Genomic DNA, 18052 nt, shown 5'->3' with positions numbered 1-18052 from the left:
AGTATAATTACCCGATTGTGGTCGATCGCCACGATGACCCGGGGGTGTGTGGGGGGGGGGGGTTAAGTCATCCAAATTAAGTACGACTAATACACCAAGCTGGACATGCAACTGCTGCGTGGGCTACTAAAAAGGTAAGCCCTGCCCGAACGAGGCCATGTGCATTGTGTCATTTGATTTAGTGTCCGCCATGTGACAGAAGTGTCAAATAGACATTACCCCCCTGAACCCCGAACCGAACGCAGTCGCGCACCGTGTTGATTTTATTCCCGAGTCGAGTAGCAACCTGACTAATATTTACCCCGCCGCGTACGTGTTTGCGTTTTACCCGACCGCGCTACCGAATCACTTCACATAAACATGTTGTCATAGCATGAGAAAAATAGAAGCGGGAGAAAAAGAAAGGAGAGAGAGAAGATAAGGTATGAGGCCTTCGGCTCTGTGGGAATGTAATCTTGGCCCGGAGTTTGAACCTGCTCCAACAGCGCTGCTAACGCAGACATAACACGCACGTGCGTGTGCACACGGTCGGCCTGTTTTTCCTCACAAGTCAGACATGATGATGGTGGGTGTGTCGGGCGAGCGAGCAGACAGACTACGAGGTTAATGGCACGGAGGTATGTGTTCAAACATCTCTCGTTCTAGACGGTTACCACGCTGCTTGTTTGATGACAGAGTGGGCCTTGTTTGGTCAGACGAGACCCTGCTGCTGGTGGGTGCGCATCAGGTCAGGGTTGATGTCATTGCCGAAAAACACATGGATCCATCCGTGTGTGTAATGTGACCCAGGGGTGTGGCTTGAGGTAAAAAGCAGAGTGAGATGGAGGGAAAGTGAAAATAAGCACCAGTGGAAAGAAAATGGTTGACGAGAGGAGGCTTGCTTCAAAATGACGTCTTGACTTGATATTCTTTTGATATGAAAAATGAGAAAAGTCATTAGGTAAGGCGTTTCTGTCATGAGGATAATAAAGATTAGCTAAACCATGTGGTTGCAGCTAATTACCATACTTCACTCATCAGGTTTAGCACACCTCACATTTCTCCTTTTGTATTCCAACGGGTAAAATTTAGGACAGAAAACAGAGCCACAATAGGAAAATATCGAGAAAAACAACCCTGATGTGATTTGAATATCAAAAATGTTTTCTATTCATGTCATCCTCAACTACGACTACAACATTTTATGTTGTTATCGAGCATAGCAGATAAACATTTTACTGCCCGGTTGAACAAGCACGTATGTGAACCTGCCGATTTAATAATTAGCTGACACTCCTTTGGCAAGAATAATTTCAAGTAAACATTTCCTGCAGCGCGGACCAGATGAACATTTATGGCATTTGGAAGTAGCTTCCTCCATTGTGTCCTTCAACGACAGCCATTGTTGTATAATGTGTTATTGTCGATTTGAAGACGTTAACGTGTACCTGAGATCTGGGTAAGTTAGTAGCCAACATGCTGGTATTCCCCCCCCCCCCCCCCATGTTGCAATGTGTATTATAAATGAACTAATAATTAATTAGATTAATCAAATAAACGTATAGAAATAATGAATTAAATCAAACCATAAACAAATCATTTTAGAAATACTTTTGTGACCCTTCCTAGCAAGTTAGCGGAGAGAAAAGAAAATTCAAACCTGGTGTTTATTATACATCCGATCTCATCTCATTAATTGGACTTTATGTTAGCCGAGTCCTGACTCCAATTAGTAGCTCTTAGGGGTTGACATACTTTTCCATGGCGCACAGTAAATGTTAACGTGGCGTGTTCAGAGAAAGTACATTTTCTTATGACCAGGATGATGATAAGATTGAATTTTACAAATCCAGGTCATTCTAAAAGCGTTTAATAGTGGAATCTCTAAAGCTGAACGACCACAGGAACGCAGAAAAACATTAGTTAAATATTGACAGGTAGCGCCAAAACTCCAACCAACAATGAAAATCTCCTTAAAATGCCAAATCTCAGCCCGTCTGATTTAACCTGAAATCCAGTTGTACATTTTATTTGACAAAATGCAGCAAAAAGACAAACCCCCTGACGTCCATCAATATATAAAGATTAATTCCGTGTCTGATGTGTTTGATTTATTCTACAGTAGCCTCACTTTTCAATGTTACAAGCACGACTATGTGCAAGGATTGCACTTAACCTTTCACTCAGGAGTTAATCATTAAAAAGTTACGAGCCAAGTTTAAAATGAAGGGGTCCGGCCAGTCATTATCCTTCTCCAAATATTTACACCTCTTCCATGTCACTGAGCTGCCTGCCTGCCACCGCTGCACCAAACAGATATGCAGACAGCAGTGCTGGCTAATTTGCACACACAGCAAGGCCTCGTTGAACATATTGATTATCTTATTTGAGGGAGATATCAAATGAATGCTCATAGAAAAAAAAATACTCCAATAATGGGACGGTGAAGTAGGTGTAGTGTGGAGGGAAAAATAATAATAATAAAAAAAAAAGAGAATGACTGGCTTTGGGTGTGACCTATTCAGCTATGCACTGATGATCATGTGAGACTTGTTCTAATTATACGCTTTCCAGAAGAAGGTCGATCCTCACTCACATGCAGTAAGAGTAAACGTAGGCTGCGGAAGGACAGGGAAGAAGGAGGCGGGGTCAAACTGTGGCATAATACGGGTGACGAGTGACATGGAGAAATGTGAACATGAATCAGTGCGCTGATGGTTTTCCACTCAAGTGTGAACCTGCGACATACAAATCGGGGGACTTGACACCCATTTTCTGTCCTTTTTTCATTGTGTGTTTTTTTTTTTTTTTTTTACATTCGCTGTGTAGAAAGAAATGGGTCGAAGAACACACACACAAATCAGTGAGTACCAAAATAGGCCCCTCGTTTCACTCGACAGCTTCTGTACGTCTGCCAGTTACTTTTTTTTTTTCCGGCCGCTAGCTGATTCTGTCAGTAAGAATGACAATTTAAACACGTCGCTGCTGTGTCAGTGAAAGTCGACACCGTATGGAACGCAGGGATCAGAGCGTTCCGACAAATGAGGGTCCTCTGGACTTGCTTTCGTGGCACTTCCGTTTTTCAAATGATAATCCATTTAATCTTACAAAAGGATCGTTTTAGTGTTACACCATTATTGTTTGCTTGTAACGCACTGGCAAATTTGAGTTAGTCGTCCCCCTTTTTCCCAAATGACCCAATCCGAGGCCCGCCTGACTTGTTCCAGCAACCTTTGATACACATGACGTAATCCGAGTCCAACACATGTCCTCCTCCGACGTGCCTCTGACCACATCTGTCTGTAAACACCGTCGTCTCCTTTCCGAGTGGACTGACAAACTGTCCTCAAGCTAACCCTGCCCTATCCGCATGCTGCCAAGAACCGTGAGTCACCAGCATTGTGAGCTCAGAAAATGTACAAGTGGGTCAAAAGTTAGAGGTGAGGCCCGCCCGTGTTGACTCCTGAGAACATTTGGAACTGTAAAAGACGGATAAATCTCGACTTGTTTACAAGGCGCTTGAGTGACTGAATGGGTCGAGCGCTACAAAACATCCGCTTCCTGAACCCCGGCGGGATTCGACTCCTTCTCCCCACCTCTCCGAGCTCTTAATCACATGTTGGCGTCACCTGACCAGAAATGGGCGGCACGAGGGAGAGCACACGCTGGGACCAGATGGCTGGCTCTGCACTGGCTGCTATTTGTAGCTTGTGACTTGATGTCTGCCACGCGGCATGCGCTCAGTGTCTTACCAACGCACGTCTGGATCTCGGCTCGGCTCGGCTCTTTCGGTTTCTTACCTTAAGCGAGTCGAAGCAAGCGATGACTCGTCCGTTTTCCACCTGGCAGCTCTTGGCCGGATGAGCGAACTTGCACTCCTGGTCCGAGCGGGAACACGTGCCCCTCTGGAACTCCCTGCATACCTCCAGCGTCAGCCACTTTGTGTCGCGGATCTGTGCTATGTTCATCGCCATGGCAACTTGCTGGCGCCAAAAGCAACTGGATGCTTGATCAAAAGTACCGCTCGGGCTTTAATCCACGATTTGCGTGTTTATGTCGATATTGAGGTCGAGATGGCGCGTTGACCAAAGTTTCCTATCGACTGAGGCGTGTCCAGGGTGAAATGTTGCAGGACAAAGTAAGGCCGTGAATGTTATTGCGCCATCTTCTCCATCAAGTGAGTACGATGTTATCCGGGAGGCAGCCTGCCTGAATGTTCAATCTTATTGCTCACCGGCTCTTCTTTTTCTGGAACATTCACAAGCCAAGGGAGAGAAAGCCCTCTAGGATGCAGTGAAGCAGGCAACAAAGGTGACAGTCTGGGTGGAGTCTGCTTTGGGGTGGGGACTTAAAGACACTGAGGAGGCTTAGAGGGCCCAAGGCGAAGGTTAAGTAAAGGCAAGGTGTGCGATGATGCTCTGCGTGGGCCTTGTGCCGGCTGGGCTGTCAAGTGAGGCTTAGTGGAGGCTGCGGCCCACTGCGAGGGGTGGATGGCGATGATGGACAAACGGGTCGGAGCGCAGTCAGAGGAGGGCGCGGCCACCTTTCCTTGCGCTATGGCAGCAAGCGAGCGAGGCGGGAGGGGTGGGGAGAAGATAGAGCTTCAGCGGTAGAAGCAGGTCAAAGCTGCGGCACACATCAGCAAAGGCACTTCCTCTGGGGGGAGAGAGAGAGAGAGAGAGAAAAATGAAAACTTTTTTTTTTTGGGTCACTCTTTAGGATCAAGGTGTGACCTTTTGTTTTGAGGTCCAACAAAAAGTATGCAACTGCAGCAATGAAGAATGTGTAAAAATGTCAGAAATGCGTCGGTTGTCAGCTAGACAAATAAAACTTTCACCCGCCCACTGCGCTAAACACACATGGCGTGCACATACGCTCATCGCACACACACACTGGCGCGTACAAAGCAGCCATTCAAAACTTTCCACCACGTCGACACAATGAAATGAGATGAAAAATCCCGTCTGACTTACAGCAGCAGAGTGCAGCAAAGGCGGCCATTGCGAATGTGTCTGAAGACCAAAGAGGGGAAGAGCGTGAAAGAAAAGGGGAAGTTGAGGTAGGGCACGAGGGGAAAGAGGTTAGTCATTTCCCTCCTTGCGAAGTTCCGTCAAGACCGTGGGCCAATGGGCGCTAAGCGGAGTTGCAGCAACATTCTGGGCTGAGCGCCAGGTGAGAGGAGGCGGAGCCTAGGAAAGGCTGACCTGCCCGCTGCCAGAGTGGAAAAGAGTCAAAACTAACCACTCGGTTTTCTTCCGCACGTTCCGACATAGGAAGGAGTGCTGTCATCAAATAATACACAAATGACTTTTTCATCATTCTCTAATCATGACACGCCATTGTTTGTTTTTCTTTGTCGTTTGTACTTTCGACTTCTGCTGAAAACCACGAGTGGAATTTGAATAGTTAGTCTCCCGAGGGATGAGTCTGCTCTTATCAAAGGAAGGGTTAAGTCACCACACCCCCGTGTCGAGAATTTTATTTGTTTTCCCAGTACAGCGAGCAATGCTAGGAAGTGCAAACGTTACAGCACTGCAGCACTGCAACGTGCTGTAACAGAGCTCTGCACCAGCGCAGCCCAGGTCATGATGACCAAGCATCCATGGTTAGATGTGCTTCAAACCAAGCTGCGGCTGGCTTTGACATTGCATGATAACAAAAGTAGCCTTGTGGCTATGAATGACCTTTCAATCGCCAGCGTTATCTTCATACAAACATTGCACTGTAACTAACTCGCGTGGGAAAAAATAAAATCATAGAATCTTCGAGCAACCTTTACTGAGCTAAGGCACATATTTGCTGGGTTATTTAAAGCAACAACAGACAGGGCTTTGTGATTAACATGAAAACTTTTATTAAGCTTAAGGGGAATGTATCCCTAAAGTAACTACTTATGAGCTTTGTTTGAAAGATAATAGGTTATAAAAGGTACAAGTAAAAAGAATGCAATCAAAAGGAAGCCTATTAAGATCAGGAGCCTTTCTAATTTGTTTTGAATAAAAAAATTCAAATTCGGCACTGTACCATTTGCGGTTCTCCCATTGGACTACCAACTACAGCGTTATGATCCAAAGCTTTTACTCAGGAAGGCTTTGCAATTTTTTACAACTAAAAAAACAAATTGCATACCATAAACGAAACTACTAGTGAAAATTGGGCCGCCATGACAGGTATGACAGATATCTGGTGTATAATCATTTTTAATATGACGCAAACACACTTTGCAACAAATGATGAGCGGAGCCATCGTTGTTAACATTGACAGCGCGCTCTAGTCAAATATAACGCCTTAATAGTTTAAGATATGAAAAGCAGTCAATGTTTTCTACTTTGCTCAGGCCTGTAGCGCTGTAAAGTAAAGCTCATAATGAGCGCTCGATATGATCCTTCATGTCTGAACATGGATATCTTTCCCTTATTGATTGCTTCATCTTTTACCAGTAGGCCAAGCCCTTTTTTTGCTAATTCATTCAAATCGTCTCGTCTCTCCGGTCTTGAAGATCTCCTTTTATCCGAATAATTGATGTTATTTTGCAAAGTGGGCCCTGCGTATTTCGTTTCGCTCCTGCGGCACCCCCCTTCTCTAGCTCCGCCACTGTTTTTAAAGGCTGGTGCAAGGTCATCCACGTTAGCAGGAGATAGCAAGCCAGCTTCCCTTGAGCCTTTCGAGCACGTTGTAACATTTGTAACATTGCGGGGGGGGGGGGGGGGAGCGTGTCTTTCTCTTGACTTCACTTTGGTCGTTCCGCTAACCCGAGCTTCGCACCGACAGAAATGCCGGCGTGATAAAAGTAACGCGTCTGCATAATACAGGCAGGTCTCGGAGTTGTCGGTATGACTAACTACTTGAGCGGCGATGAGAAAACAACAGAGAGGGTGCGGTTCACAGTTATGATAGGCCTTCCTGAAAGAGCACATGAGGTGATTCACCATTATTAACCAAGTGACACAGCTCAAGTGGAGTTTAACTTGATGCGGCGTCCTGCAAAATCCACATCTCCGTCTTGTTTTGCTGCAACATCTACTATGGCAACAGAACGTCGAAAATGATAGCTTCCAGCCGGCAGCTTCTATTTTCAGCTTTCGACTGCAGAGGAGAAGGTTTCCTTTTGTTTGCTGCTGCTGGCTTTCAGCATACTGATAGAAGTGGAGGCAGGGTGACAGTGTGCTGAGATAGGTCATCAAAGTGGAGGACGCTAGGAGGGAAACACAACACCGCGGGGCTTCATCATGATGCCGATGCAGCTACTCGGAATATTATGGCGTGTCAATAAAACGCCCGCCCTCTCTGACCTTTACATATATGTTTACCGCTGTCTCTTGTAGCTTCCACACACGAAGACATAAAGAGCTGTGATGTACTTAAGTTGTTGTTTTTTTTACCTGCTAATAAATTATTAGCAGTAACACAATTCAAACCAAACTTCTGTTAAAAGTGGACCGTACCACCGACCTAAACATGATGTTTCCATAAGGTACATTAGCAAGTAGCATGGCTTCTTTGTCTCCTTCCACAATGACAATACATCTTTTTAGCTCAAATGAAGGCAAGGATTACTGACGACCACAACGGCCATGCTGAATATCCTCACTAAGAAATGCAATCAGTCCCCCTTGTCGTCATTTTCATCATGAAACAATAACTATCCTGCGACGATTCGTCGGTTTGCAAAGGCGCAAACAATCCCCGCTTATTCTTCCGTCAGCCAACCGCTGGAGACAATGAGGTCTCTTGTTTTGCACACACCCTGACAAACCGTGTCACAATAGTGTGTATCGTTAAGTCTTGATAAGATTGTGTGCAAGACTGTGTGTGTGTTAAGAATGTGGGGAAGTCAACGGATATTAACGATAATGCTTGGCCTTACGACTTAATGAGAAGCTCATTGGATCTCATTTATGTCGTCTGGGTCACTGTGCTGAAACAGCAGCAGCAGCCCACAGGCCGATTTCTACACAGTTAGGCAACGCTTAGATATGTCACGGAGTTCATAGTTGAGCATCCCCTTAATATTGTGTAATATTATATTAGTAAAAGGAAACTACCTTAACCTTCCTCTACAACTATACACGCTGCATAGTTATGGAAAATGCTGTAATTATTTTTTTTGCCAGTTATCCAAGCGTGACTAATAAAGATGACCTCATCCACTGTGCGAATAGGTTATTTCTTTTGTGTGAAATGTAACAAAAGAATAACAAGAATGATAAATCATGGTGATGGAACACCAGGGTTAATAAAATGCTATTAAAAAAATCTCAAAGAGTGAAATAAAAATCACAATAAGGATTTACCTTTTTTTTTTCTTTCAGGGATTTGTTTACCTTCTAAATCGGCCTATTTCTTGTTACTCTTATCTGGATGACTTTCATCGAGTTAATCATTTTCAGGGAGCACAGCCAAGTTCATGAGGTGTGATGAATGCTTGCCTGGCCTAATAATGCAGACACACACATGTTCAGTGGCCTGGTGAGGAAGAAAACAAATGCGGAGAAGACTTGCAAGGAAGGCTACCAGCATTACCCGACAGCAGGATAGGTATGATTGGAATGCCGTGGAAAGAATAACAAAATAATTCAATATAAATCCACGTATAAATAAAGATTTAAATATATATAGATAAATAAACAAAATAAATATAAAAAACTAAAATTAAGCATGAATAAATATAAATAAATGTTAAATAAATAAATGTTGAAATAAATAAATATGTGGGAATATTCCCCTTCATTGATTTTGAATTCAATTGATTATCCAGGCTAAAACATAAAACTTGGTATAATAAAAAAATAAAAAGTGTGTTATAATAAAACTAAAGCTAGTTTAGAATCGCTTGTGCTGCTATTTTGCGTTCTTTCTTTGGACACGACAACGCAAAACAACCCTAAAGCCCCTTATTGCTACTTTTTCCACAACCAGCATGAGTCAAACTGAAACAGCTGGACTGGAGTTTACGGTCAACATGTCGGATTATTAGTCATGTAAAAAGGGTCTAAATATCAGAGAAGGTCAGGGAGGCAAATACTGGTGCTCATTAGAGCGAGTGTTTTCCAGTCAACTGAAGTTGTGACACATTGCTGAAAAGTGGTCACAACACTGTAAAAACACGGAGAGGGGGGGAAAAAAAAAAAGCCCTCGTGTAGTAACGGCTTAACCTGTCAGCGCCAATGCCGTCAAGTAGAAAATCCCACAAGTACACTATATCGTAAGCTCCACACGTGCAAGTGCGAAGAACACACATTTCAGCTTTTTGCTCGACTAAAATTGGCTTACTACAAATCAGACAATGCAATCTCCCGCTGCATGTGTACATATTTGCGATAATGTGTGTGCATGAGCGCCACTGTCTGAGCTACCAACGAACTCCCACAAAGTCACAACAACAACATTCCACCTCATTGCCTCAACCACAGACACACCAGGAAGCCTGGAGAGATGAGAGAGGAGGGGAGGGGTAGTCGTAATGAGTAGGGAGGGTGTCAAATGGGATGAGAATAAATGATTATTATTATTTTTTTTTTTTTTTAAAGCCTCACAAGACTCACTGATCCTATCGTGACTTTAGCAGAATCCCATGTTGATGTGATCTGGGGGAAAAAAAACAGGCAAATCCTTTCCATGCCCATCGAGACACACACGCAAGAATTTTCCGAGTGAAACGATCTCGTGTGACTAAAAAAACCCAAAACAGAACGACTTACGATTCACTTTGAGCAATGAGAAGTAGATTCCCTGAGAAGTACATTTGTTTTCCTTTTCCTTCTTGCCCCCGTTTCTTTTTCCCCAACTTTGTCCCTCTCTTGGTAACTCCCTCTCCACCAGACACATGCAAACACTCACCGAGTCACACACACACACACACACACACACACACACACACACACACACACACACACACACACACACTCCCAGCGACGGAGTCACCCTCTCCTCCCGCGACCTGAATTGCTTGGCAAGATTCTACCGTACTGAAATACTGTGCTTACCATATAAGGTAGCAGCAGTTTCACATGTCACATATAATTTACATACAGCGGGGCGGTCGTTTTGCAGTGTGCACACGTTGAAACATACGCACGCACATGCAAAATCATGCTTCCCCTTTTTGGGCTGACGCAGCAATGGAGGGCAGACGGGACTCAAATGTTGTCTGCAGGACAACTCCAAAGAGTCCGAATGGGGCAACGAGAGACGAGCGGGTGATCTATTGATCCCTGGCGTTTCCTGGACCAACGACGGCGCTACGCACGCGCGCTCACGCGTCAGAAAATCTTCTCGTGAACTCGCCTCAGGAAATGGCTATTGTGACTGTCTGCTTGTCTGCTTTAGGGCAAGAGTGTTCCTAGCAGTGCCCGTGCCAACGGCTATAAAACAAGCTGTAACAAACAGACGTTAAGCCTTTGGCAGGCACGCAACAATCCCCGTATTGTCGCTCTGATGCACAGACGGCCACTTTAGAAAGTCAAGACTGCAGCACGCCACGGGAGGAAAAGATCGACATTAAACCGCTGGGAGGAAGGTTTACGAAGCGAGCTCTTACCTCTCACATTGCTCTCCGGTTAATGTGTGAGTGCTTCCGCGTGTCGACTGACACTTGTGGTTGTGCGTGTGTTCAGACAGGCTGCGACAGCAGACCCCCAGGCACCGGCTGGACCATTCTCAGGCAGAGGCAGGCAGGCAGGCAGAGCACAGCACGGCACGGCACGGCAGAGCGACTGGCAGAGGAGAGGAAAGCGGGTGAATCAGCAGCGAATGAGCGGAGGAGCTGTGCAGAGCCACCACAGCGAGCGAGCGAGCGAGCGAGGGAGGGAGGGAGGAAGGGAGGAGTGTGTGTCTGCAAATGCGTGTGCACGTTGCAGCGTTGGCTGTTACGCCAGTGTCTCCCCACCCCTGCCTTCTCCAGTGCCTGAGCTAACTGGGCTGAATTTTTCCCCAGCCTCTGGATCATCTGTCTGCTGCCCAAGGAAAGTGGTGCGGATAGGTGGGTGGGGGGGGTCAGTAGCAACAGCTGGGGAGGAGGGCAGCTATTAGGAGGAGGAAGTTCAAGCCGTGCAGACCCTGCAGTCTCCTCATCCTCCTTCCTTCATTCCTTGCTGCAGGCGGACAACCTCCCCCCCTCCACACACACATACACACCACAACATGGCCACTGCCTGCCCAGTCAGACCCGGAAGTAGATAGAGAAAGGAAGATGAGTGACAGGAGGCCGATAAAAAGACGAGGCAGAGCGAGGAAACCCATCAAATGGAATATGAGACGTGTACAATCCAGTCAAGAAAGGAAGGCAAAAGCCAAATATGAAGAACAGCTTTCCTATTGCTTCACAAGCTCTTGCACAATCACTTCGAAATGTTTATTGCCGCCCCAAAATTGTAAACACTTGTTGAATGGGATGTCGTTCAAATCAAAACGAGTACAAAAAGTCAAATTTGGATGAAAACAAAAATTCATACAAGCTTGAATTCAAAATGTATCTTTCCTATGTTATTATAGTGAAAATACCCAACTCAAACAAATAAAGCTAAGGCAATGAAAACCTAAATTGTATTCTAATGTTGCAAGTGCATTGCAATATTTCAGAAGAAACTTGCCAAAGCTTTGAACGTATCTTTCCGTTCCCTCCCCAACTAATCCCGCACAGTCTAAACACAAATCTTGTGATAAGTCATGTCAAATTTACACGCTGTGCCCTTCAAGCCGGTGTTACAAGCTGCAGTCACAGCTGCAACACCACCGGCTTGCAAACAGCTTGTTTGGAAGACACAGTCATGTGATTAGATTTGGGCAAAGCAAAGACATGGTGATGGAGATAACGTATCACAATCCCACCAAAGATCTCGGCTCTGCAAAAACTAATGTGGAATTTCCCTTTCGGGTGAAGCCAGCTCTCTCTCTCTCTGGCTTTCTTTTTCATCCTTATAAATAAGCGTTAATTATATCGAATTGGTGTCCGGTACTTTGGCTCAAAGTTGAATTCTCTAATCCACATCTCGTCCCAAAGAACCGCAAGCGCTCCCATTTGTTTCAACTACAGCCTTGTCCAATACAAAGTGTGATCCAAGTTTGTGGACGCCAGATGGATTGCTCATTTAGCTAATGAAGAAAAGTTTCCTTCCTTATCTGCTCCATGTACAGTACAAAACAAACAAGGTGTTGTTGTTTTTGTTGGTTTACATCTGGCAAAAACAGACAGGTTTAATTCTGCTTTCTTTCCTGACAAAACAATGGGATCCATTGACAGTTTCTGAATTTCTACAATTGCAAGACCTTATGTATCCTCAAAATAAATCATATTTGCTCACAGAAAAATAAATAAATGCAGTGAAAAAAAAATACAAAAAACTACTACCACTGATAAAAATAATGATAATAAAAATAATAATAATAATAATAAAAGAAGGGGAAAAAAAACAAGAAAAAAAAATGGGGTCACACAATGAGTTCACACACATTAACCAACGTTAACGCTAACCAACCGAAAACAGGAAGTGCGTGTTCTATAAATGAAAAATGAAGTTGAAGGGGATTTCCACCAACTGGACACACCAAAGCTGTTTATTTCCAACCGTGTGATGACTAAATGTTTGACAGCAAGATAATAAACGGTGAGAAATGTTTTTCTACGAGATAAAGACGAGGTAGCATGCTCGCACAACCCCTCGCCATATCCCCACCTAACTTTTCACACGTTCTCTTCCTTCCCCGATGAGAACAAATCTCCAACTTAAACTGTCCTATCATGTCAGAGCCTTGCTATTTCCCAACCTCTTGCAAATGCCAGCGGCCGGCTAATGTGAACTCTCACTCTCCCGAGGAAATCTCCCCGAGCCTCGGTGTGCCAAACTCTGACTGCTCATCTATCACTAAGCCGCAAATACACATTAGGCTTCCATTACAGAGCATCGCAGCGATACGACTGCAATGGGAGCATGCGGCCCGGTCTGGCCTGGCCTGCCTTGCGGAAAGGCCAGCAGCTGGGAGCAGCAATCAAACTAACCCGTTTAACTTGACTTTATTTCGGTGGCAGTGGAATCAAAAAAGCAAAATAATTTCCTGATTGTGTTACATGTTATTTTAGCCCTGAGTGTTGTGCTATAAATATACAGAGCACATTGTTGTTAAGACTACGTGGCTGCGGAAAACTCGCCGACTTTAGTGCATTATTTGTTGATTGATTGATTTTTTCCCCTCATAATTTATTTTCCACACAGGGAGGGGCTAGGTAATTCAAGCTAGCTGTCAAGTTTGAAATACAGAGCGAGGAAATAGCACGCTGCCTCGTCCTCATCTGGCACCGGAAAGAATGTGTGTGTGCACGTGTGTGTGTGCGCCTCCCTGCACAAGCTGGAAGCTTATCTTGCAGATAAAAAGGAATCGAATGGAAACACCCTTTCCGAAGAGGCCTTTCACTTGGGCTTCGAGCAGGTTCTCTTTCTAGATACTACAAGACATACTGCAAATGCAAAAATATGAAATGCCCTTAACGCAAACAAAAAACTTTGTTATACGTTGACAATCGGACTGGACAACATTGCATATACAAAAAAAAAATGAAACTGATCCAAAGTCATCAATTCCAAACGCAAAAATCAGCAGAGATGAATGGTGTGCTCGGCGTGAGCTTACCTGTGTGTGTCTCGCGCTCAAGTGCCACTTAGACGAACAAAACCACTTTAAGCAAAGGTCACGCTGACGCAACGCACGGCACCATGAAGGAACATTTTCGCCCCCCCCCCCCCTTCCTATCCGTCTGCTACTTTACTCACTCTCCCTTCTCACTCGCTCACAATAGCGCCTTCTGCTTAGCAACGGCCATACTGCAAGTGTGGTCAGGTTTACAGCGAAGCCATCACTGCGCAACATCACGTCTCCATGGCAACCACTCCTTTATCTCATTTGCATCCGTGGCTTGCATTATCTCATGCCAAATATGGTCATCATATTTAGCTCGATCTGCATCCCCTTTTTTTTTTTCTTCTAACTTCCTCTTCTTCACTTTCACAACTGCGGTTGTTACACACGACATTATGTGTACAAAAGTACTGAGGTGAAGAAGCTCTTAAGTCAACAAATGAATAATTATCAAGACATTTGGTACTATTTAATGCTTCCTTCATTGTGGGATCAATGTTGGGAAGGTAAGGTCTAAAAAATTATCAAACACTTTACGGATGACCTATAACAGACATTGCCAGCCCATATACTCAGGTTAAGCGATCTTTGACCTTAAAAAAAAAAAAGTTCTTCTGGATGAATGGACAAAATTTAGAAACTAGCTGAAAATGCTAGGCGTCCCAATACATAAGCGTTGGTAGATATGTTTGCATTCTTGAAGCGAGAAACTATGTGGGGAGAGGAAGTGGTGGAGAATGAAAGCACGAAGATGAACGGAAATCAGGAAGTGTCTGCAAAATGAAAAAAAAAAGGATGCCATAACACTCTCAGAGAAGGCAGGTTTCAACTCACCCCCTTCAGTTGGCCTTTTCTCCCCCAAGGACTGCGGCGTCTCTGGAAGTATCACAGGAATGTCGGGGCAGGCCTCTGGAGCCCCCCGCATGCACGCATGCACGGGCAAGGCCACTCAGCAGTATTCAGCACCTGTCTAGGGCTGATCGTGCACAGAAAGACACGCAGTCAATCATGCTGGACAGCACAGCAAAAAAGCGCATGGAAAAAAAAAAGGGCTGGGTGGGGGAAAAGGATAGTGACTCATCAGCCCAGAAAAGACAGCAACACAAAATAAAAGTTGCACATTTGGTTGGAACAAACGTATTTTCTTACACTTACTGCTTTGAGTCGAGTCGAAAATAATCGAATCGAGTGGGATCGAATAGGGAGAATTTGAAATTGTGTTAAGCACATGACATTAAGTCGACTTCATGGTGAAAAATAAAAGATTCGAAGCTATCTCACAAACATGCCTGTGTTCCTTGCTTGGGGTGGAGTACATTCAAGTTCATCTTTTGGATGGAATTCGGAATTTATACACAGCCCTTGCGTATACAGTATACTACAAGCCTTGATTTATATCAAGAGCTCTGGTTATGTCGAAATGCTCAATTGATTGATTTGTTGGGTTTCCTGTTTCCTCGGCTCCTCATCTCATCTGACTTACCAGGCCTCCTCTCCTCTCCTCTCCTCGGCTGCAGGGATGCTGGGACTCAGGGAATTGGAAGTCAATGAAACCATGCCTAATTTAGTCTTCGCTCCTCCTTGAGCTGCCAGGAATCAAGAGTGCTTCCCTTTTAGGGCTCCCAGGACGGTGTGATCAGCGAGTGGCACCCCTGCATTCCGATCGACGCTAAACAGTGAGAAAGACGGGCACGGATGTGAATAGTTCCTAGTTGTTCATTGTGTCAATAGAATCAATTGTAACAAAGTACCCGTGAACTTTTTCGCTATAATCACGGAGTCATGTTGCGTCATCCTTAATAGCTGATGTGCAAATGAAACCAGGCTTTGGCCTTAAGTCTATTTTTTCTTCACCGCGATGTGACTATAATGACATTATGATAAAAAAAAATTCTAAATGACAAGTTTAAAGATACTTTAGTTTCAATGTTAGGCGTTCTTATCCAAACATCACAAACTATTTAGCAAAAATTGTCAGTATCTCATCTGAGGAGTAACTAATAATTGCATGAAAAAGAAATATAAAAGTTAACAAATTGCACAAGACAAAAAAAAAAAAAAAATCAACATGATTTAAGTGACTTTGTCCTACTTCCTTCCGATCCATCAACTAACTTACTTTTGTATTTGCTTATAAGTTCAAAGTAGAGATAAATGACCATGTATAAAATCCTATCAAGTCATCTTGACTCATCGGACGACTAAATATATCAAATCCATTCTCAGTCAGACAGGCAGGCCACTTAGTAACCTAGCAACCAGGTAACTCAACCTGCCACCTACGTATTGTAATTCTAAAACTCCACGAGACGAGTGCCTGGCATTATTATCACGTTGCCTCAGCCAATCACATGTTGATCAGAGCCGTAAATAACAGACAGGCGCCTGCCGAAAAAGTCAACAATAGCTTTCCACTTGTTCTTGGATTCTTCTTCTCGAAGAGGCAGAAGTTCCATTTTATGGAGTGCTTCAACAAGAGAGTAGATAGTGACCAAAAGGGAATCAAGCGGAGCCTATGATTAGTGAGTGAGTCATAATGAGGCTTGTGGGATGGGACTAGTATATTATTAAAGACAAGGCGGAGAACCTATCGGTCTATATTCGAAAAGCCTGCTTCACTGGGTGATGAGGAAGAGAATACAAAAAAATAGCCGTGTAAGCCTTTAAGAAGTAAAACACCATTATAAGCACTTCTCTTGTCATTTGAGAAGCGGCCGACTCCCGTGTAGTCGAGAATCTTTTTTTATTATTACCGCTGAGAGTGCGAGCGAGTCTGCGAAACAGCTCAGCCTCCGGGGCCTTATATTTAGATTTTATGAGCAATATCGAGTTCTGACCTAAGATGTTTTCAACGGGGTGATTAAAGACGCCATGTCCACGGGGTAAGAAGTTATGACAGCAATTACCAGCAGCCCGCATCACATGGCGTCAATACATACATCTGTCTCCATTCTCAGGTGATACAAGATGGGAAAAGTGCCTGGAAAGAACACAACAGATAGACGGCATTCATCAAAGTCATCCAAATGGTCGAATCATTTGAAATATAGCCCGAAATCGTCCTCAAAGAAGAGAACTGTTAGAATAATAGAAATCCGTGTCTCACCCTATAATGAATTGTGACATTTTCATTTGAATCTTTTTGCAATAAATAACTTAGTAGCCAAAAGCTAGCAGATACAATGTAATGTTACTAGAAGGGACAGTTAAAAAACAATATAAAATGAAAAAATAAAATTACTGGCAACACCATTATCTCTCGGACATACCAAGGAGAAAAAGTATGTATTTTTTTTAAACTCGGAAGGGAATTTAATTGAGAATCTGCCTCCCCAATGGGATTCCAGTAGCCTACATTCCTTGTTTCAAGGTCGACGGCAGAAGCAAATTAAATTACTTGTCCTGTTTTGTGCCGGTGGCGCCAGGTCAACACCGACTTGGCTAAAATGATGAGAGCGGGATTCTGAGGGGAGCGGCGTTTTGTCCTGACCCCTCTGGTGTCATCTTTGTGGTGCAAGGATGAACTAAAAAACAGGCGGATTAAATTCTGCTTTTGCAATGAAAGGTGTGTGTGTGTTTGGTGACTTCTGTGAATGCTATCATGCTACTTAAGCATTGCATTCACATTGTGACTGGGGTAAAACGATTTTTACAAGTGTTCTTGATAACTCTGGAACATATTCCAGCAAATACAAAACGGTGGTAACTGTCATTTGCACGCCACCTGCTGGACAAACTGAAGTGGACGTGATGACAACAATGCAGATATGGAGAATTATCCTGTTTTTAATTTTCATGCAAAGTACAATGCATTTTTATAAATGTGCGGTTCCGATTGATTTAACTTTAGAGTACCCTACATTTGTTTTTCACCCAACAATCAAATATTTCAGAATGCCTTGTTAAATATTTACTTTGGTACGGTCAAGCCTCTGCCCTGTTTTTGATAAACACGAATCTAATACGGAGAGCTGTCATTTTTAGGTGGTACGTACTTAATTGGCATAAAAAGTTTGAATTTGTTTATTTAACTTGATATCAATATTATTAATTAGTATCTCTTACGCCCATGACTTTTTGGAGCACAAATAAGTGGCCTTAGTAGTGCGTCTTTTAAACCTGGCCTCAAATTCTCGTTTTGTGCGCACGTTACTTACATGATGACATTTTTATTTTCCTATATGCGAGGCTTCTTATAGTTTTAACAGTCTGCAGTAGTTGCTGGTAAAAAAATGCTTACCAAATTTTTGTAGTTTTGTTTTTATTCCGAAAGTGACTGCAGTTTGGCTTCCTGACACTCTGACAGGTGAACTCTCGCGAGAAGTACCTGTGTTGCATTACGTCATCGGTCGGATTTGTTGGGATGTTTATTTAGTTGCTTTAGTTGTATTGTTGTTGTTGTTGCCCCCCCAAATAAAAATAATTAATTGTATTTCCTGA

The 18052-nt window shown here is 43.8% G+C and overlaps 1 protein-coding gene across 13 annotated transcripts in view; it reads right to left on the bottom strand.

Annotated features, from left to right (window-relative positions):
* The window catches only part of mbnl1 (muscleblind-like splicing regulator 1), a 35148-nt gene extending 21388 nt beyond the window's left edge, over positions 1 to 13760 (bottom strand). For 2 of the 13 annotated variants that reach the window (XM_061295417.1, XM_061295426.1), the window contains exons 1-2: positions 10521 to 10797; positions 3780 to 4635 (exon numbers count right to left, since the gene is read on the bottom strand). In XM_061295417.1, coding sequence (XP_061151401.1) covers positions 3780 to 3953 — 174 coding nt within the window. In that variant the 5' untranslated portion in view covers positions 3954 to 4635; positions 10521 to 10797. Of the gene's footprint in view, positions 1 to 3779; positions 4636 to 4952; positions 5951 to 9681; positions 10015 to 10520; positions 10801 to 13606 lie in introns of those variants that run through there. The other 11 variants (XM_061295422.1, XM_061295425.1, XM_061295420.1 and 8 more) reach the window with 10 other exon arrangements.
* Between the last annotated feature and the right edge of the window lie 4292 nt (positions 13761 to 18052).

Source organism: Syngnathus typhle, linkage group LG13 (assembly GCF_033458585.1).
Source record: "Syngnathus typhle isolate RoL2023-S1 ecotype Sweden linkage group LG13, RoL_Styp_1.0, whole genome shotgun sequence".
Classification (NCBI taxonomy): Eukaryota; Metazoa; Chordata; class Actinopteri; order Syngnathiformes; family Syngnathidae; genus Syngnathus; species Syngnathus typhle.
This window is presented reverse-complemented; position numbering and strand designations above follow the sequence as displayed.